Source organism: Eupeodes corollae, chromosome 2, assembly GCF_945859685.1.
Source record: "Eupeodes corollae chromosome 2, idEupCoro1.1, whole genome shotgun sequence".
NCBI classification, from domain to species: domain Eukaryota; kingdom Metazoa; phylum Arthropoda; class Insecta; order Diptera; family Syrphidae; genus Eupeodes; species Eupeodes corollae.
Window position 1 is genome coordinate 26658952 of NC_079148.1, and position 21144 is coordinate 26680095.

The following is a 21144-nucleotide window of genomic DNA, read 5'->3' on the forward strand; positions in this document are numbered from 1 at the left end:
TCTTGAGTCAAAAAAGTGCATTATAGGTTTTTGATTTGGTTTTACGTGAGTCTAAAACAACTTTTAAATTTAAGTATTAATTTAGTCTTTAGGCATGAAGACAAACAAATGCATATTTGTTTGGATATTAACGATTAAAGTTCATTGAGTCTGTGTGGCTGATTTTTGACTTAAGTCCTTTTTGCCAAAGGTCAAAGAATTACGAAAAACACAAGTTTTGTGATCAATATTCGCGGCACTGTAGATTTTTTTCGAAAAGAATACAAAAAAAACCTTTCATTAAAAAACTTTTCTGCTTTTCTTGAAGCAAATGAAATCTTAATCAAGTCTGCGGACCAAACACACAACAAAAATTATTCGTCCCTATGATTTGATACACACAAACTTGTTTTTGGAGCTGTTCAGTACTATAAAAAAGATTTAGATGTTTTTGCATTTATCTCATAAGCAAACAAAAAAAAAACTCTTCAAAAACACATGAAAATGGCAACAATTGTATTTGTAAAAATATCGTCTCCTTTCTTTACTGTTTGTCTTATTTTAATAAAAGTTCATCTGAAATAAATAATTTATTTTGTTTTTGTAATAAAATTAACTTTTATTTTTGTGAGAAAAACTATTTTTTGAATTGACTTTTTTGTTTTAGCACAATCATTTGTTTCGTTTTATAATTCTTCTTGTTTTCTGTTAATAATTATTATTTGCACATTGTTTATGGACGAATAATCATAAAAAATATTCTAATAATTTGAATAAAAATATCAAAATATAGAACAAATTTTTTTTTTCGTTCAAGTTGAGGTAACACAAAACATTAAACTTCGTATGTATGTAAAAGATTAGGTTATATGATCTCTAAATATAACAATATAATTCTTTTTTCAAAATAAGTTAAAAGCATGCGTAAAAATACTAAATTAAAAATATATTCTTTTGAAGGCAAAACAAAACAAGCAGGAACACATAAATTTCATTTGTTTTATAAAAAACAAAAACAACATCTCGTCAAGGGTCGAGGGTCGAGGGAACTTGTATAAATCTATTTTTGTTATGATTTTTACAATGATTAACACTTTATCTACGAGAGTTGTTTGATGTAATCTGAATTAAAGTAAATGACTGTGACTGTTATGTCATCTCGATAGAGGCGAACTACATCCTGTGGCAGGGTCAAGTAGTATGAGATCTTCGAGTGTTCGATGCCGTAATCTGTTCCTCCGAGGGCATGTCGTATTAGATGAGTGGCAGAATTTTGATCAAGTGGCTTTTTTTGACGGCCAGCTCTGAAAATAAAAACAAAAATGGAATAAAAATTACTCCATTGAGCTTTTTTACTTACTTCCTTTTTGCAAGAATAGCTGATATTTGACCCAAGGTCACATCACCATCAGGCAGCTTAAGTGGGTCCAAGAACTTCTTTGACGATAAATGCTCACCAACCAAAGTAATGACCTCATTTGGCGAAAGGAAATCCCAAAGTCCATCCGAAGCTATGACCAGAAATTTATCATCGGCTGTTAGCTGGTGTTGGATAATGTCGGGCATTGCCGTCAGATAGGGTGGAGTGTAGTAGTTAGGTGGCATATAGTTCTCGCCATAGTTGGACACGACATATTTTTCCATAATTTCGTTGCTCCATTTGTAGCGGAAATCGCCAAAAGCACGTAGCGGTGCCAATTGGCTGAGCAAACGATCATTCCGGATCACAGTATCAGCTTCTTGGGGGGGATGTTCGGACAGGATTCGTTTGACTTCAGCCACATTGTCCGTATTGTGTTCGTAGGAGAGTTTTTTTGACATCCATTGACCGGTATCGTTTTGGTAGCCGAGGACGGCAGCACAATCTCCGGTACTGACCACACTGAGGTCACGTCCTTCAATGTGGGCTACACAAGCAACAGCACCTATGGAAAGAAAAACGATGTGTACCTACCTACCTACATGCCTAAATAGATGTTATCGACTTACCTGACATAGCCACAGCCATGATTGTCCGCAAGTCACTGTGTTTGAGGGCTTCATCGGACATATCAGAGTCCAGCTGCAGGCACGCTTTGTCCATAGCCTCTTCGGGAGTCATTTCTGTGTTGGCGATATCGTTCACATATCGTGAAAAGCTCTCCTCATATATTTTTTGAATTTCTTTCACAAAGTCTTCCTGGAAGTTTAGAATTATTTGTTCATCTGAGGAATCCAAAGGGTCGTTTTCTTGAACTTACCGAATCATTGTGACACTTAAGAAATGATTGACTAGTGCAGCCTTTGGCTATCTCCTCACGCAGCGTTTTACGATCCACCAAACCAGCGGCGATGTAACGCAACAGTCTTTTGGAGATAACTTGTGAGCATGCAGAACCAGCGTGGCCATCAAAGATACCACAAATAAAGGCTAATCACAGAACAGAATTAGATAAGGATTATAAATCTATGCACCTGCTTACCGTTCTTATGAATGAAACTAGCTTCGGTCCGAGAATCCTCGACAGGTTTATTCGATGCCAACTGATTTGACTCGTAGCCTAAGAGTGTATTTTCGCCATCGGTGAAAATGTGCGAGAATTCGTTCTCGCGCAATATCATGTTGACCTTAGTTGAGGGTCAGCAGCAGCGGCAACACAACAATAATAAGAATGATTTTCATGGAAAACAAAGCACAATGCCATTGGGTCTAGGAATTGTTATTAAAGATATAGAGGACACGCAGAAGTGCGGATTACTTACATCATAGGGTGTCAGTTGAAAAGATGATATCCATCGTGTCGATGTTAGGGAGAAGTTCTGCTGTCTATGGGCTGCCGAAGTGGTAAAGCGAATATTATAGATCGCATTTCTCAGCTGAAATGCTAACATTGAGGATGATACCTTAGACGATTGCTCTGCGGGGGATGGATAACGTCCGAAATATGTAATAGGATTTAGAAATTTTGAATAATTCGCAATTTGGGAATGTTACTATGTTTGGTAATAGAAAAGAACAATTTTGAAAACTTCTCTTGGAAAGGCAAGAGGATTGATATAATTTTAAGCGATTCTTCGAAAAGATTTTGATCAAATTTCACAAGTGACAGCTGATAGGTGAGTGACAGATTGGATAAAAAAAAAACACACACTGGTCGGTAATAAAGTTCGAACTCAAAGTGTGTGGAGTATTGAGGTGTGAACACACAATCTTATCGTGCTGGAACGAAGACATTAAGTAATGTTTACATTGGACTTTATTCATATCATTGACTTAGTAGATTCCTTAACTCTAATATCCTTTCTGTAGGTTCAGCAAAAATGTGGAGAGACTTTTGAACTTAATTTTTGAATTTTTCTAATTTGAAAATGAAACTAATTCTTTGGCAAACATTTCTTTTTTAAGGGAAGAAACAATAGGTGGCGTTTGAAAACCTACAAGAAGGCAAATATAGCTAAAACGGTGGAATCATTTGTAAGCGAAATTTTGTATGAGAACAAGTATGGACTAGCAGTCCATATCTAAATAAATAAATAAATTGAGTGGCGCAACAGTCCGTTGGGAACCAGGGCCTAGTGACTTACAACTCTCAACCATTCCAGTGTGCGAGTAATCTTGTCAGGAATGGAAGGGACCTACAATTTTAGGTCGAATCCGAACGGCTAATTTGAAAAAGCAATTTTTTATGACAAGAATTACTCTTGAAGGATTTGTCAATTCCTCGCAAGAGGCAGTACCCGCGAAAATTAATTTTTTTTTAAAATTAAGTTGGCACAGGCATGGATTGAACCCAAGACCCCTTGCATGACAGTCCAACGCACTAACCATCATGCCACGGGTATTGCAGTCCATATCTAGTAAGTCAATATTTCATGTGATACATTTTGACATTTCACCTTTTATATCTTGCTTCGTTAATTAAAAAAAAAGAATCAAAATGTCTGCCACACATATCTTTTTCTTTTCAACAATCAAAAAAGAGTGAGAGAGAAAGAATACATGAAAGTATAAAACATAAAATAGTCACGTTCTTAGAGAAATAACATACAACTCTCGGAGATTCCTGTGTGCGAGTAATGTCAGGATTAAAGGAGACCTACAGTTTATACGCCAAACACAAATGGCTGGTTTTAAAATGAAATTTTAATGGCAACAATTAATCTTAGAGGGTTTTCTAATTCCTCGCAAGAAGCAATACCCGTGAAAAAAAACTTTAGATACCACAGACAGGTATTGAACCCAAAACCTCTGGCATGACAGTCTTAAGCTTAAAAGAAATCCTTTAAAAAGTTCGATAATTCAAGTTTGTATATAAAATCTACGACGTCTTGGGCAAAACGTCACCATGGACAGCTATAACTTTGAGGTAGTTATAAGGATTTTGTCTACCTAGGCACCGCTATTAATACAGACAACGACACCAGCACTGAAATCAAACGAAGAATAACTCTTGCAAATCGCTGCTTCTTTGGACATAGAAGGCAATAGAGAAGTAAAGTCCTCTCGAGCATTTAAAATCACCATCTATAAGACAATCATTATCCTGGTTCTCATTTATGAGGCTGAGGCAAAGATGGACGAACTGTACGGGCTGTACAGCGACACTGACCTAATGAGCAGAATTAAAGTCGATTGTTTTAGATGGCTGGGTCATGTAGAGCGAATGGACATCAACGCTCCAGCCCGGAAGGTCTTCCAATCCAATCCCGAGGAACGGCGCAGCAGAAGAAGACCGCGGCTCAGGTGGCGCACTCAGGTGGTGAAGACCTCAACCAACTTGGCGTGCGAAATTGGAGACAGCTGGCAAGGGACTGAGCTGGCTGGAGACGCATGTTGGTTGAGGTACAGGTCCGCCCCGGACAGTAGCGCCAACTTAAGTAAGTAAGTAAGTATATAAATCTACAGTATTATCATGGAGCCTATTTTTACACTTTTACCGAAGGTACAATTTATCGTTGGAAGTTTATGTGCAAAGGTTAAGTCAAAGAGTGAGTAGAAGCTAGAAGCTATCGTAGCCAATAGTTGGCGTTCTGTACAGTCACTCACAAATTGTCAGCACATCGGACTTAACTTCATAGAAAAACGCAGAAAAATGCAATATTTCTATTACAGTGTTAACACGTCCTTAAACAACCATATTTTAAATAAATATTCTGCCTGCTAAACGCAATTGGTAATACATTATTTTCATCATTGTGTTGATATCCAATTGTTAGCAGAACTTTTGCTGCAACTGTCAAATTTCCTTTCAAAAATTTACAATTTACAAATTAGTCAAATTGACAATTACAATTTTGTTGTTTCTAAAGCAAACAATTAGTCACGAAAAGTTAAAACAGCTTAATTTAATTTGCATAATCGAACACAAAATATTCAAAACAATACAAAAAATCTAAGATAATAGCCTTTTACATTTCTAATACAAGGAAATACAGATGTTGAAAACTTCCTCTATTTTCTTCGTGTAAAAGGGGTCTAACACTAATCGACACTCCCGCATGCAAACCGCCTATTTGACACAATTTACCAGTTTCCACTTACACTCACTTTCGTACTAGATCGAGAAATGCACAAAAATCCCCTTATAAAAATAATAAAAAGAAAATACCCTCCTTGCTTCTACTACAATTTCGAAAAAATAATGTACACCTGTTTCTGTCATAATTTTCGAGGGTGTTTATATTTTTTCTCTGGCAATTTTTGCAAGAAAACTAATTAAAAACGAGTGAATTTCCATTTAAAACTAACACAAATCACACCCCCAATAATTTCCAAACAATTTAATATAGTTTTCAAGTGTTCCCAGTGCAAGTGCGAGTGTGAAAAAATGATTTGATAAAAATATAAGACACAAATTTTCCTGTGTGAGAATTTTCCCCCATTTCATTTTTAATTTTCCTTTTTTTTTCATTTCTTCTCTTCGTCGTCGTCTTCAATTATAAAAAAGTTGAAAAAATTATCAAGATGTTTACCATTCGAGGTAATTTATAGATAAAAAAACAAAATGTTGTTAAAAAATGTATAATTAAGTGTTGAGTGTTGGTTTTTGCGGATAGAAATTTGTCTTGTCTTTCGAAAACTCTAGTCGTGTAGTCTTGGTTTTTTATTCCTTTTGTGTTTCGTGGATCCACCTTCGCTCCTTTCTTTTGATGTGGTGATCGTGGTTGTCGTTGTGCCTTCGCCTTGTGTCGTGGTCGTCGCCCAGTTTTGAAAACATCTCGTTTCTCATATCTCGATGTCGATGCTGGATCTGAGTCTGAGTTTCGTTTCTTGTTCCTCGCTTGGCTCGGGCTCTAGCTTTGGCTCTGGCTTAGCAAAAGCAGTTGCCAGTTGTCGTAATGTGAAAGCTGGATAGAAAGTTTTTCAGTGCATGCCCTTCTTGTACCCCTCCGCCCTTGACGAACTATCAGCTCGTTGCTGGTTGCTTGCCACAGCCACAGCAGCAGCATTCATTACAGCAACAACACCTTCACAAAGCAGCTCCCCTTTTTTTCGTTTCCGTCTTCTGTTTCTGTAGTTTTGTAAATTTTCTTTTTATTTTGTTGTTGCTTGCTGCAGTTCGTCAATTTTACATTATTTGTGGCAAAAATGCATAATTAATGGTTTTTTGCATGCGCTGCTGCTGCTGCTGCTGGTGCCTGCTGCTTCTGTTTCTACTGGTGGTGATGGTGCTGCTAACAGTTTTGTGTGTAATCGTTTTGTGGTAAATCCGAAAACGAATTTCATAAATAATAATTTAGGAATGGGATTTTTAATTTGTTTTTTTTTTTTTTTCTTTTGTTTTCGAAGCGCGGATGCCACACTATTACACTATAAAACTAGAACTAGGCTTTCGAGACAAATAGAAATAGCAATAGGTATAGCAATTAGCAAATAGTTTACGTTTAGCCTAGTTTACCAGCAGCTTACGCTCATGAAACGGCATAAATGGAATAAATGATTGTTTACCTACATTAAATTTCCTTGGAACGGATGGCGATGGCGAGTTGTGTAAATTGTGATGGTGTGATGCGTTCGTTCATTCGTTCGTTCTGTTTCTCTGTTTCTGTGGAATTAATTTTTTATTTAGTTCAGGGTCACGCTGTGTGTTGCTGTTGTGTGACATGAAAAGGTGCTGCCATCTCGTTATTGGTGTTTGGGGGTTTTTGAAATACATATGTACAAAAAAAATTGCTTAATTATTGAAGTAAAACACGTACTCACTGTATTTACTTATCTATAGCAAGACCTTATAAAATAGTTATACAGTAAATAGTCACGTCATTTTAGGTTAAAGTGCATGGCTTTTGCAGTTCATAGATGGGAACTATAGATAGTGTCCTTTATTTTCTTTAATCGTCCCATGGATTTAATTAATTGGGAAAAGATAAACTTATAGAGATCTGCATTCCTGTTTCGGTTCTTTGAATTAACCTAAAGGACTAAATCATTTGATAACCTTTTAATTGCCGATGAAAGCACTTTTTAAAGTTAGTTTGAGTCGCTACTTAAGATCATGTCTAAAAGTTAAAAGTTAACACAGGGTATCGTCAGAAAGTAGCCTTTAGAATTTTTTTAGTTCTCATTACAATTACTATTCAGGCTTACAAAAAAATGGAATAACAGAGAAATTTGTATACATTATAGCCTCTGTTATCATTTGTTCAGAGATTTTGTGGTTAATAAGGATTCTTTGGTGATCCTGCATCCAAAATACCAACTCAGTTTTGTGTGCCAAAGTTATTCCCATCCAAAACAACAAGAATCAGGTCTCCGGCATGATACGTTCTTTACTTATCCACATCATTTGTTACCACTTTAAATCGACCTTAAATTCGTCCTGGAAGAGTACCACTGTGTTGTCTGCATGTTCACTGTCAAATCAGCTTTTTCAAGTCTTAGGCGAACAAAGTTGACCAATTTCAAGTATTCAATTAAGTTTCGTAGCTATAGATTTGCCGCAGTCGGATTAGTAACAGCAAAGCTTCAGGTCTTTTTAATTTAGCTATTCAATCCACGTTTTTCGTGTCCATAAACTTTCAAAACAGTTGAAAAAAAGCTCGTTAAAAAACAGCTACATATGTTGGTCAATTTCTAAAACAAGCCAATTTAACCTTTCTCTGATTTTTTAACATATTTACTCAACATTGAATATACTTACTCACTTGTTTGGTTTCCGATCCATGAAGGATAGTACCTTAAAATATGCAAGCTCCTTCCAGTTTCCAGTTTCAGACCAAGCGCTCTTGTATCAGTAACCGCCAGGTCCCTGAAGCGGAGGTACGGCTTACCTCCTCATCTCGAATATGGAGGCTGGTCTCCGACCGTTGTTGTCCATTCCCTCGATGTATTCGAGCAAATATAGTCGGCAAATGTGCCCAGTATCAATTGCCCCATTTTATTTATTGTACAGCACTCGAAGCTTTCGCGCCTTAGAGTAGAACTGGTATGGTTAGAGTTTTGTAAAAAAATGCACTTTTCGAGAAATGGGTTTTTATTTCGTCGAACCTAAGTAGCAGCGGTTCGTAAGGATAATTCTTCGTCCGATTTCCATTAAGGTAGCGGTGATGTTTTGTTACTTAAAACATATAAAAGAACTCTTATGATCTTATTCGCTTGGGGTTACCAACTATGTTATTATAAAACAAACATTCAAACTAAACTTAGTGCGTTATTTGAAAAGCTGATATTCAGAAAGATTTGGCATTAGTCTGCATTTTTTTCAAACTATGAACTTACAGTTGCAATCCAAGCGTTTAAACCAATAATATCGATAACCCTAAGTTCTTGAGACTGCTGCTTCCATATATACTGCGCTATATAACCTACATATTTAACAGCATATTGACAACTTCCGAATTTCCTTTAGAATGGAAGAAGGCTAAGATTATTCCCATACCAAAAAAGCAAACAGGTACTGCTACAGAATTTCGGCCGATTGGCATTCTTCCGTTTCTTTCTAAGGTGTTTGATAAAACTATTCTGGGGCAGATCCAAAAATATCTTAGAATCAACAACCTTGTAAGTACCTGTCAGTCTGGTTTTCGACATAAGCGCAGCTTGAAATCTGCCTTACTTTTTGTAACTGATGAAATAAGAATGGCAATGGACTGGACGGTGATCATGTAACATTGCTAACACTGTTAGATTATTTAAAGGCTTTTGATACTGTAGTACCCGTAGCATGATGGTTAGTGCGTTGGACTGTCATGCAAAGGGTCTGGGTTCAATCCCTGCCTGTGCCACCTTAATTGTAATAATTTTCGCGGGTACTGCCTTTTGCGAGGAATTGACAAATCCTTCAAGAGTAATTCTTGTCATGAAAAAGTGCTTTCTCAAAACTAGCCGTTCGGATTCGGCCCAAAATTGTAGGTCCCTTCCATTCCTGACAACAGTACTCGCACACAGGAATGGTTGAGAGTTGTAAGTCACTAGGCCCTGGTTCACAACGGACTGTTGCGCCACCCCATTTGATTTTGATTTTTGATACTGTTAACCACTCAATTCTTTGTAAAAAGCTACGAATTAACTTTGGGTTTTCTTTAGAGTTCTGTAAGCTTGTTCTTTCGTATCTCAGCGGAAGGCAACAATGAATGGTGGCTAATGCATACTCGTCCACTTTTTTCAATGTTTTGAGTGGAGTGCCACAGGGATCTACACCTGGACCAATCCTCTTTTCGCTTTACATAAATGGGTTACCACAAGTTGCTAAACATATTCATCTTTATGCTGATGATGTGCAGCTCCTGAAAAGTCGACTTTTTCGGGCTATAAATGATGCCGTAGCTTTAATAAACGAGGACCTGCTCCGCATTTCACAGTGGTCAAAAAAGAACGATCTCCGCCTTAATCCTGTCAAATCAACATCCCTCCCCATCTATCGCAAAAACTTTGATCTATCGGGTTTAAGCCCGTTGAAACTTGATAACGAACCCATTGAATATATAAGCACTACTAGACACCTAGGAGTAGTATTCAATAACACTCTCTTTTGGGATGACCACCTTACTAGTGTCATTGGTAAAGTCTATGGAAGCCTTCGCCTTCTTCAAGTCACTCGAAATTTCATCCCGATCAAAACTAAATTGCATCTTGCTAAAGCCCTTGTACTACTAATTGTGCTGTATGGGTGTGAAATCTTTTGTAAACTAGCTTGTGTGACTACCCGGAAATTGAATGCTGTACGGATTTCTGATTGTAGCCTAGGTTAGGTTAGGTTAAAGTGGCTGTTGGTTGGGAAGTCCAACACACTTAGCCCAAAGTATGGTCCGTTGTGATACCACATGGATCAGTTCGTCGAACCAATTGGAGTTCCGATTGAAGCGTAGGAGACAAATAATGTCAGATTTTTTAAATCGCTGGTATCGTTGAAGTAGTAGTCTCCAAGGTGGATTCTACGTCTTTGTGATAAGGCAGGGCATGTGCACAGAAGATGAGAGATTGTCTCCTGCTGTCCCTCGTCCATGCAACTCCTACAAAAATCATTTGCAGGGGCTCCAAGTCGAATAGCATGCCTTCTATTAAGCAGTGCCCAGTCAGGACACCTATAACGTAGCTAATGTGCAATCTACTCAGAGAGATTTATTGTTTTGAGCGCCTGGCGCTAAGATTGGGCCAAATTCGTTTTGTCGATAAACAGGTGGTGGTGTTATTCCACCTGAAGTTTGTTTTCTCTATGGTATCTTGCTTTAGCATGAGCTTACATGTAGCTATGGGGATACCTTTGCTAGCATTGTGAACCAGCAGTGGTAAAGTTGTTCCGCTTTTTGCAAGTTTGTCAGCGTTGCAATTTCCTTTAATGTCTCTATGACCCGGCACCCAGAAAAGGTGAATGTTGAACTGTGTAGCCATCTCCGTAAGAGATGATCGACAATTTAGGGCTGTTAGTGAGTTAGTGGAGACAGAGTCTAGGGACTTTAAAGCAGCTTGGCTATCCGAGAAGATGCGTATATCATTAGTTGATATAACGTTTTCTCTAAGCCAGGATAGGACTTCTTTTATAGCTAGGATTTCAGCTTGGAACATGCTACAATGATCGGGTAGACGAAAGGAGAGACTTAAGTTTAGTCTATCTGAGTATACGCCTCTACCAACCCCATCCTCCGTTTTTGATCCGTCTGTATAAAAGTTTTTAGGATCATCGTTTAAAAATGATGTATTCTCCCAAGAAGACCTGGGATGTATAGTCACTTTGAAGTTATAGTTATTAAACTGAGGATGGGGTATGGTGTAGTCAATATTACTGTTTATAGTTCTGAACGAGTTCATAATAGTGACCAATTCCATTATTGATCCACAGAGAGGAGGCTTGAAGCCGTATGGCTGTATTAGCGGCCGTTTGCTTGCTGAAATTGTCCAGCGGTATTAGATGGAACAAAAAATGAAGTGAGGTGGAGGGGGTAGAGCGAATTGCTCCTCCCATACACAGGCAGGCTGTGTATGGACTTTACTGAGTTTATCGCGATTTGTCGCTATATCTAGCGCCGTCCACCATACCGCTACTCCATAAGTAAGGATCGGCCTTATGACCGAGATATATAGCCAGTGTGTAATGCGGGGCTGTAGGCCCCATTTATTACCAATTGCCTTTTTACAGGAGAACAGGGCTACTGTGGCCTTGTTTATTCTCTCTTGAATATTAGGTTTCCAACTTAATTTCTTATCCAAAATGAGACCCAAGTATTTTGCTTGTTCAGAGAATTTAAGTGGTACACCGTCTATGAGGGGAGGGTCAGTGAGTGGGACTTTGTATTTCCTTGTGAAGAGGACGAGGTCGGTTTTTTGTGGGTTAACGCCTAGTCCACATTGTAGCCTAGACAGCTTAATAAACTTTCGCTCTCTGAGTTACCTACATGCAATCATCCAAACACAACAACCTGCTTATCTATACGTCAACAGTCGTCCTGTAAATGTTTAAGATATTACCCGTAGTGTAAATTTTGGGTTGAGTTGTGTACCACCTGCAAATTTTTTGTACAAGTACTGCCTGTACCGAGGAACTGACAGATCCTCCAAGAGTAATTCTTGTCTAAGTTTTAAGTCACTTAGACCTGATTCTTTATGAGCTTTCGGGCTACAAAATTTAAATATATAGTCTTCTACACGTACTTTTTTTCTTATAAGAGTCTGTTAAAAGCACAAAAATTATTTCATACATTTCACTTTTTCACAAGCTTAACAAAACTCTAATAGCTTTCCTCCGAACCAAAAATATACATATTGTCAATATTTTTGTTACGACTAAAACTACGAAAGTGTCTTCGGCCATTCGCAGTAGTGGTAAGGCTGATTAAAGAGAAACCCCGGATTCAAGCTTTTCGTTAATTGTCAAAGTCGATTGTGAGATGCTATATGGCCTCACACCCATTGAAAAAGCAATTAAATTAGAATAGGCAAAAATGTTGTTCAAAAAAATCACACCTATAAAAATGATAACATTGAATATAGCAACTTAAGAGTATTTTGTAAGTCCTAAAGAATAGGAGTTGGCTTAAATGAGCGCCCAACAACTCAGAATTTCCTGAAAGCAAATATATTCAGGTTCAGGCGACATAAGGGACTTGAAGGTAAGGCAAGTTTCCAGCATCTGATTGGCCAGCTGCCAAAAGTTGCCTTCCAACTTTTTTGGAAAGTCGACTGGAAAGATAGTCAAGAAAAATACCTAAGTATCAAGTCAAGTCTTCTCATGTCAAAATGACAGGTTATCATGTTTTCCATTCAACTGATAGCTGAACTTTATGGCTCTATGAATTATTTATTTTTTGCACAACTTAATTTAATGCTTTCTGTAAAATGGTTCCTTGTCAATTTTGAAAAGAAATAACAAATATTTCTTTACAATACAATATATAAATCGTGATGGAGTTGTCTGAGGGGTGTTTTGTAGACAATCATTTTGTTTTTACTTTTTGTACTATGAATTTAAAGTTTGCAAAGTAAAGTCCTGATTTTTTTAATTCATGACACTAAGAAAACTTACTAGATGTTGTGGTCTTAATTAACGTTCATAGAATGAAGTTGACCCTAAATGAAGTTATTGTGTTGCCTGAACCTGCTCATTGTTCCTATCTTATTGTCCTATACAAAATATATACTGCATGAGTATTCTAGATCTTATTTATTACGGAATATGAATGAATTTAAGCTATCGTATCTGATGTTATGACATTTAAGCCCCATTAATTAGAATTTTGTGTCCATAAACAAAATTGATGATCTTGAACTAGGGTTGTTAACGTTTCATGACCCAATTGTGAGCACTAGACGAACAATTTTTAATTAATTTGAACGCCAAACTATTGCAATTCATTTTTACTCTAATTCCAATCTTTGCTTCGATACACAGACTAAACCCCATGGTTTAGAGCCCTGTGTATATATAACAAAAGTTACTTTCTAGAACTTATTTTTCTAGAGATATTATATCCCAATTGTGGGCAAAAGGTAGACCAATGTGCCCATCCTCCTTTAAAGGCAAGAGTAGAAACTTGTAAAAGAACATTGAAAATAAATGATCTAAATGCTAGAACTCCAAGAAAAAGCTCTAAGTTAAACAAAAAAAAACACATTGCCAATAGATAAGAGAGAAAGAAGCATCTTAATAGGCGTCTTTAGAAAGGAATGACGAAATATCATACTGAACTTCTTTAAGGCGAAATAAAAGACCTGCAACCGAATACTACAAAAAAAATATCTTAAGGAAGTTGTTAAATTTTCTGCAATTTTCCTGTACTTTCCATTACTCCAAGCCACTACTTGGACCCGTATCGTTTATAACAAAATCAATCGTCCGATAAATTCGATATTAGCCAAAACAACTATTGACAAATTGAAAACCAATAATTAACATCTCAGCCGATTCCACTCCGGTTTATGTTTTATCAGTTTAAAAAAAGGCTTATTAAATTCAATTATTTTCGTTGTCTATTTGTATTGCTACTATTTTGACCACAGATGCATGTTACTCCCACAACGCAAGGCAATGCTTAAATTATGGTTTTTCTTTCTGCAAAATGTTTACAAATTTTGTTACTTAGTTCTTCTTTTTTTGAATTGGTTGTTACACTAACAAGATATTTAAATAAACGTCTTTTTTGTTGTCTAATTTCAGTGATCTTTTGATGATATGAACATTATTCGCTAATCAATCAGGCGGAAGGGGGTTGCAGAAGAAGTTTGGACACACAAAAGCACAACAATCCATTCTGCAACTGAATCTCTTACCGCCGCTGACGACAAACCTAAAACTAATAAAAAACGTGTTGTTTTGAATTCAACACACAAATTTATCGAACATAAAAACACGAATAAACAAACTATAACAAAATGGGTGCCACAACCTCCTCGGACTATGCAATGCCGTCGACCTCAGGAATGCAATCGACTTCGTCTGGTCTTGGCGGCAGCAGTGGTGGTCCCGGTGGAGGTCCGCATTTTCGTGAACAGAGGCGAAAACGAGTGACTGGGTTTGCAACGCTCAAACGAAAATTCATTCGCCGGCGTCGCTCATCGAAAGCCTGTGACCATGCCAGAGTACTACGAGACTTTGTATCGGACTGGAGTCCTCTAGAATTGGCAGCCCTGTGTGAGGAATACGAAGCATTAGCTGCTCTCAAAGATCTCTCGGTGCAGGCTGAGTTGGCACGACCACCGGCGACCACATTCAAGCAAGATCTGGCTAATTTATTTGACATGAAAACATGCACCGATTGTGATTTAGTATTCCGAGGAACTATCTTTCCCGTGCACAGATCGATTCTTTCGTCAAGGTGTTCGTACTTTCGTGATCTATTAGCAGGGTGTCCGGGTTTCGGAGCACGTATCTGCCTTGAACTGCCATCTTCGCCAATCGACGTACAAATGTTCTCATCACTGCTGCGCTACTTGTATACGGGTGATCTTTGTCCCCATGACCCAAGTATCGATATAAATCTTTTACGGCAATTAGGCGACGATTTTGGAACTCCAAATCCCCTGGAACACGATCTGAGATATTTATTGGAGACGGGAGACTATGCTGACGCAGCGCTGGTCTTCACCTCGGAAGGCAATGACTATCACCGGCCTGATTCAGGCAGTTCGGAGTATGGCTTTCGACCGAAGCTGGAGCTGCCGTGCCACAAAGCCATTCTGAGTGCTCGATCGCCGTTCTTTCGAAATCTCATTCAACGGCGGACTCGAAATGTCGATGAATACACGGAACGGGCTCTGCACGTTCCAACACGCATCGTGCTAGACGAAACTGTGATTCCGAAGAGATATGCTCGTGTTCTGTTACATGCCATTTATTTGGACACTGTTGACTTGTCCCTGATCCTGAGAGGTGCTGGCAGTGGTAATAGCGCAGGTAGCCTCGGAGAAGTACACGCTCTCACTCACACAGGTCGGGCGCGTCCCACTCCACTGGAAGAAGCAATGGAGCTTTATCAAATTGGTCGATTCTTGGAGCTGGATATACTAGCTCAAGGTTGCGAAGACCTGATACTGGAATGGCTGTCGCTGGACACACTGCCCACGGTATTAAAATGGGGAAATCAGCCACATGGCTCGGCATGGGTATTTCGGCAAGCATGTCAGTATTTACGTGAAGAGTTCTCGGCGGTCATATCATCACCAGTGTTGCATCAGTTGGATAAGACGCAGTTGATCTGCGCTCTACAGAGCAACTTCCTGCAAGCATCGGAGCTGGAAGTGCTTCAGGCTGTCCTCAAGTGGGGCGAACAAGAACTAATTCGTCGCATGGAGGACCGTGAACCGAATCTCTTAAGTCACACCGCACATTCCGTTACACGGAAGGGTGTAAAGAAGCGTGATCTAAGCGATGTTGAGCTGAGGGAAATTTTGTCGGAGTTGCTGCCTCTGGTGCGAATGGATCATGTTCTCCCGCCAAATAGTGATATTCTCTGCCAGGCCATACGAAGAGGTCTCGTTAGCACACCACCATCGCATATGATCGGTGACGAACGCGAGAATCTACGTGTGAACGCTTGGATTCGGGGTGGCAAGAATCAAGGACTGTTTGTTCGACCTCGACTCTTCATGCCGTACTTTGAGGAGGTAAAGGCCCTCCTCGAGGATCGAATGGCAGCTTCGCATCACGTCGAGCTTCTGCGTATGCGACGCTCACGACACTTGCCCGATATTCCAGACACTTTGTACATGGTGTCTCGAATGAATGCCGCTGGAAGTAGTGGTGTAGGTGCTCCCTCGGGGCCAGACAACATTGATATGTTAGCAGCTGCAGCTGCCATTCCCCCACCTGACGGACCGACAATGACCGCAATGTTCAAACGCGAGCACAAATTACGTCAGTCGCCCATGTGCCAGAGGGCTCTGCTGCTTCCACTCTCTTCCAAGCACGAAATCAATCGCCAGATTCGACTGCGAGTGGTGCGCGAGTTCAATTTGCCTGACCCTGTGTCTGAATTGCTTGAGAGCACGTTGAGCAGTCAAGGTCAACAGGACGATGTTGCTGCCAACAATACGACACAGACTGATGACATCGACGATGATGATCAGACACCACCGCCATCGCCGGCGTTGGCTGGCGGCAATGATGCCAACTCAGTACAAAACAATTTACCATGTTACAGTCGAAATATGACATTTCCGCGACAACATTTGAGTGTTGGTGGACCCTCCCATCATGGTTCAGGTGCTATCGGAGGAGGAGGGATGGGAGGAGGTGGAGGCTTAGGGGGTGGAGGTCTCGGTCTTGGTCTCGGTGGCGGTGGGAGTAGCTATGGATCAAGACACTCCTCGGGTCACAGAGTTGATTTGCCCGCCTTAATAACCGAAGGTGATTATCGGCAATTCGCACCGATGAATGATGGTGGTGTGGATGGAGCAAATGGCGGATGTGAGGGAGGGCATTTGTCGGATATGATGCCCGATGTTGCCATGGCTACGGCTTCTTTGGGGCAATTGCATTTGGCTGGAGAGCCGCCGGATAGTTTGCAGTTGGATTTAGGTGATGGACCAAGTCACATCATGGGCGCAGCTGGACCAATTGGATTGCGGGGACTGCAGGTGAGTTAAAAGAGAAAATATACCTAGTAAACTATTATTGACCTTGATGTTAAATTATTTTGGAAAATTTATATTTATAAACTACTATTTTCATTTATTTAGCATCAGCTGCCGCCAAGCAACTACCACCATTTTATGCAGCGTTCAGATTCTCCATTCGATGTTTTACGTCAAGGTCAGCCATCGCCAGCACCGCCGCAGGGGACATATAATTCAGGACCACCCAGATATTTATAGAGTTTGAGAGTGGCCCCCGATGAGGGCCTTTATTTTAGCATGCCTTTTTGAAAAATATAAAACAAAACAAAAAAAATGTGTTATAAATAATTTTAATGAGAACAAACAAAAACAAAATTCAAATTCAAGCTAAAATAAAGCGAACAAAAGAAACAAACTAAATTTATAAATATTATACATAAATTATAAATTAAAAATAAAATTAAAAACAACAAAAAAAACACAAAAAAATTACGTTAATAATTAATTGTATTTAAATTATAAACAAAACGAAAAAAAATAATATTTATTAAAAAGAAAACAAAAAAAAACAACCTTAAATATTAACAAATATTATATATACACCATAAACAATATATATACATATTATAATAGAAATATGAATATATTTGAAAAAATAAAATACAAAATTTGATCAAAATTCAAGCGCACGATGTTATAAAAAAGAAAAAGAAGCATGAAGTGAAAACAAAAATTATAATATCTAAAAACATTGCAAAATAAAACGAAAGAGAATAGAAAGAAAAGGAAAAAAGTGTGTATTTTTAAAAAGAAAAACAAAAACAAAATAGTTGCGCGTTCATTTTCTTTTTTTACTATTATTTTCAAAATTATTTTGTGATAAAGGATCTCCTTTTGTTAAAAAATGAAAGAAAAAAAATAAGAATAAGTTACAAAATTTTTCTTACTGCGCAAAATAATTGTTTCCATTTCCAATGGTCAAATTTAGAATCTAAATTAAAATTTAAACAAATTACAAAGACATTAAATTTCATAAGATTAAAAATTAAAAAAACAACAAAAAAAATGTGTGCGAATGACAGAAACAAAAACTATTTAAAAAAATAAAATAAAACGAAAAACGATTATTTTTATTGTTGTAGGACCTTAATATGGCTTATAACAAAACACAAAACAAAACAACAACAAAAAAAGAATACAAATTGAAATTTAAATTAAATTACAAACAAAAAATATATTTAAAAAGAAAAGTGCAATACGATTTTTGCCAAGCAGAATTATATTTTTGAATTTATTACTAGCTCACAATTTTGTTACGCTTTTTTTTTATTCTCATACAACAAAAAAACAAAAATCAAAGATAAGACAGTTCAAAACATTAACTGTCTTCATGCATTGGTTGTATTCTAAGTACTGATTAATTTAAATATCATCATCTCGCACTTACTTTTCATAATTTTCATATATTTATATTTTGTTTAATTTATGTAATTTTGGTTATATTGAGTTTATTTATACAAAATGAAAACTTGAGTATTTAAGCGTGGTTAAGTCCCGAGTGTAAATGAAAAAAAAATGTCATGTATCACACCTCATTTTTTTTTTCTTGAACATTAAATTTAAAGATTTAAAATTATATTCAAGTATTTAAAAATTGAGATTTAGCATTTCTAATTTTTGAGGACAAAAGAAGTTACGATAAATATATTTTTTTTTTGTATGGGACCTGCCTCTTTGAGTAATTAACAAATCCTTCCTAAGTGCATCTCAAATAATTTGTTGTAAAATTCAAGGACACAGTAATGGTTGGTTAAGTCTGTACTACGTAGACCACAATTTTTTAATTGCAATCTTAAAATATTGATAAGAAAGAATTTTGTTTCCATTTCACATAGAAATACGATAATTTCCTGTTATTACCTGTGTTCCAGACCTAGTTTCAAACAGTCTCAGACACTTCAAAAGTTGTGCCTATTCTTACAAAAGAGAGCACATTTCCCCTTTTTGCCAGAAGTGAAAGAATGGTCGCATTCACAAAGCTAGTGGCTACGTTGTCAAAATTCAACTAGCTTTGTGAATGCAGAATCAGAATAGTCAATCTGGAACTGTCATATTATTGACAAATACAAATATATAAAATAAGAAACATTTTTGATTTAATAACTTTAACTTATCTTTTGTGTTTTTAAATTCAGTAAAATCAAATTTAAGACACAAGTCGAATGCTTTGTATTTGTATTTAAATACTGCATGATTTCTTTCATTTTGAATTCGTGTGTCTTTTTAGAGCAGCTGATTGAGAAACGTCAAAATCATTCAACAAAACACTACGTCGCGTCGGAGGGGTAATTTCAACTATTTTTGTAGTTAGACTTAGCCAATCAGAATCCCTTGAATGCGACCAATTTCTTCTGGCGATTTCTGGGCTGGCTGTCAATTTCGATTTGACGTTCACGCAAGTAATGACAGAAGAAAAATAATAATTGTCAATATTTATTGAAAATTGTAGTGATTTTTTGAGAAAAAAAATCATTTAAGTTTCATAATTTAAGGAATAATTTTATTTTTATTTAAAATAAATATACTTTCACTTGGTGCGAAAACCGTTTCAGACTTTTTGACAGCATTTCATCACCACTCTTTAAATTTGACATTTGACCAACTTTTAGTGCAAGAAATGTCTGAAACAGACTTATTGTGGAGTACCACTTGGTACCCTAATTTTTACATTTTACATAAACTTTTTGGGATTGAGTAAGTCCTCAACTGATGTTATCGACATAAATATTGTTTCCGTTGACCAATTACCTGTTAACATACATATTCTATACAATATTTGAATACTTATCTATTTCATGTAAATATGAACAAAACAATAGATTTTCACATGAAATACCACCATTTGTGTTCAAAATCATTAAAACGGCATTATTTTCTTTCATTTATTTAAACAAAATAATTTTATGCGAGAACTTTTCATCTGTTCTTTGCTTTAAATTTTCTAGAGATGCAGGCTTTATCGTAGTAGGCAAAATTAATAAAATATGAATTTTAAAGTTTTTCAAAAGTTATTGCCTTTGTCCTATTTTTTATCACAAGGCCCTGAGTTTCTATTTAAATGTTTAATCTGTGTGATATTTTAATCATGTTTTTTATTAGAATCTGAATGCTAGCACGCTTTTTATTACATACCAAGTTTTTTTTTTAATTTTTTTTTATATTTGATTTTATTTTTTTTACGAATCTCATTTTATTATTAATTTATTTATTATCACAAATTACAAACAACCATAAAATACATGAAAAACGACAAAACGGTCAAACATTTATTCCGGAAAATAAAAAAAAATAAAAAAGACAACGATATACGAGAAAATATATCTAATTGTTTTAATTATAATATATTTTTTAAATAAATTACATTCATGATGCAAAACCATCGACCATGAATAACACAAAACAAAACAAATCTGATAAATAATTTAATTTTGTATCTATCAAATTATAATTACATACATACATAACAAATAATAATAAAAAATAATGAAAACAAAAATACAAAATAAAATAATAATAATTTATTCTTCTTTAAGTATACTCATTACCTACATTAAAAAAGTAAATAAATAAAATAAAAGAAAAAACGAAACAAAAACAAAAATAAAAATAAACAATATAAATACGCCACAACCAACATTATTATTATTATTATAAATAAAGTAAAATATAGTTAAAAGAAAATAAAATAAAACCATCAAAGTTTTTAGTGTAAAATAAACTTGATAACTAAAAAAACAACAACAACAACAAACAAAAAATAAAAATATTGTTTTTTCTTCCCCCAAAATAGACTGCTAAGTTTTACATTTATAATTTTAAAATAATAAATTAATTGTGTTAATAGTTTTTAAACATTATTATATAAATATAATCAATAGTTATAAAATTTAAATGAATTAAGTTGTTTTTTTTTTTGTGTAATTTACAATAAACGTATTATATAACAGAAAAATAAACATAAAATGCTTTTATTTCGAATTGTATATTAATTTTTTAATTATGTTATTTACGTTTAAACTTATTATTTGGTTGATAAAATGATGCAGAAATATCGCTATGAACTTATCATAATATACTTAAAAAAGTCTTGTAAAGAAGATTCATCTGCAATTAACGTATAAACATTGAGACTAGTTTAA

At 36.3% G+C, this 21144-nt stretch overlaps 2 protein-coding genes across 5 annotated transcripts; one reads left to right on the forward strand and one right to left on the reverse strand.

Annotated features, from left to right (window-relative positions):
- Positions 1–472: 472 nt before the first annotated feature.
- On the reverse strand, positions 473–3077 carry LOC129947532 (pyruvate dehydrogenase [acetyl-transferring]-phosphatase 1, mitochondrial). 4 transcript variants are annotated; one of them, XM_056058124.1, is made up of 7 exons: positions 2863–3077; positions 2722–2792; positions 2442–2586; positions 2220–2389; positions 1969–2158; positions 1340–1904; positions 473–1283 (listed from the first exon to the last, which is right to left on the reverse strand). In XM_056058124.1, exons 3-7 carry the CDS (start codon positions 2578–2580, stop codon positions 1079–1081), a joined length of 1269 nt encoding a protein of 422 aa, XP_055914099.1. In that variant the 5' UTR covers positions 2581–2586; positions 2722–2792; positions 2863–3077; the 3' UTR covers positions 473–1078. The 4 variants fall into 4 exon arrangements, with proteins under 4 accessions (XP_055914099.1, XP_055914101.1, XP_055914098.1 ...); XM_056058126.1 differs by having other exon boundaries at positions 2442–2668; XM_056058123.1 differs by having other exon boundaries at positions 2722–3077.
- A 2391-nt stretch (positions 3078–5468) lies between these two features.
- On the forward strand, positions 5469–20414 carry LOC129947741 (BTB/POZ domain-containing protein 7). The gene is made up of 3 exons (XM_056058414.1): positions 5469–5939; positions 14049–16966; positions 17069–20414. Exons 2-3 carry the CDS (start codon positions 14264–14266, stop codon positions 17201–17203), a joined length of 2838 nt encoding a protein of 945 aa, XP_055914389.1. The 5' UTR covers positions 5469–5939; positions 14049–14263; the 3' UTR covers positions 17204–20414.
- The last annotated feature ends 730 nt before the right edge of the window (positions 20415–21144 follow it).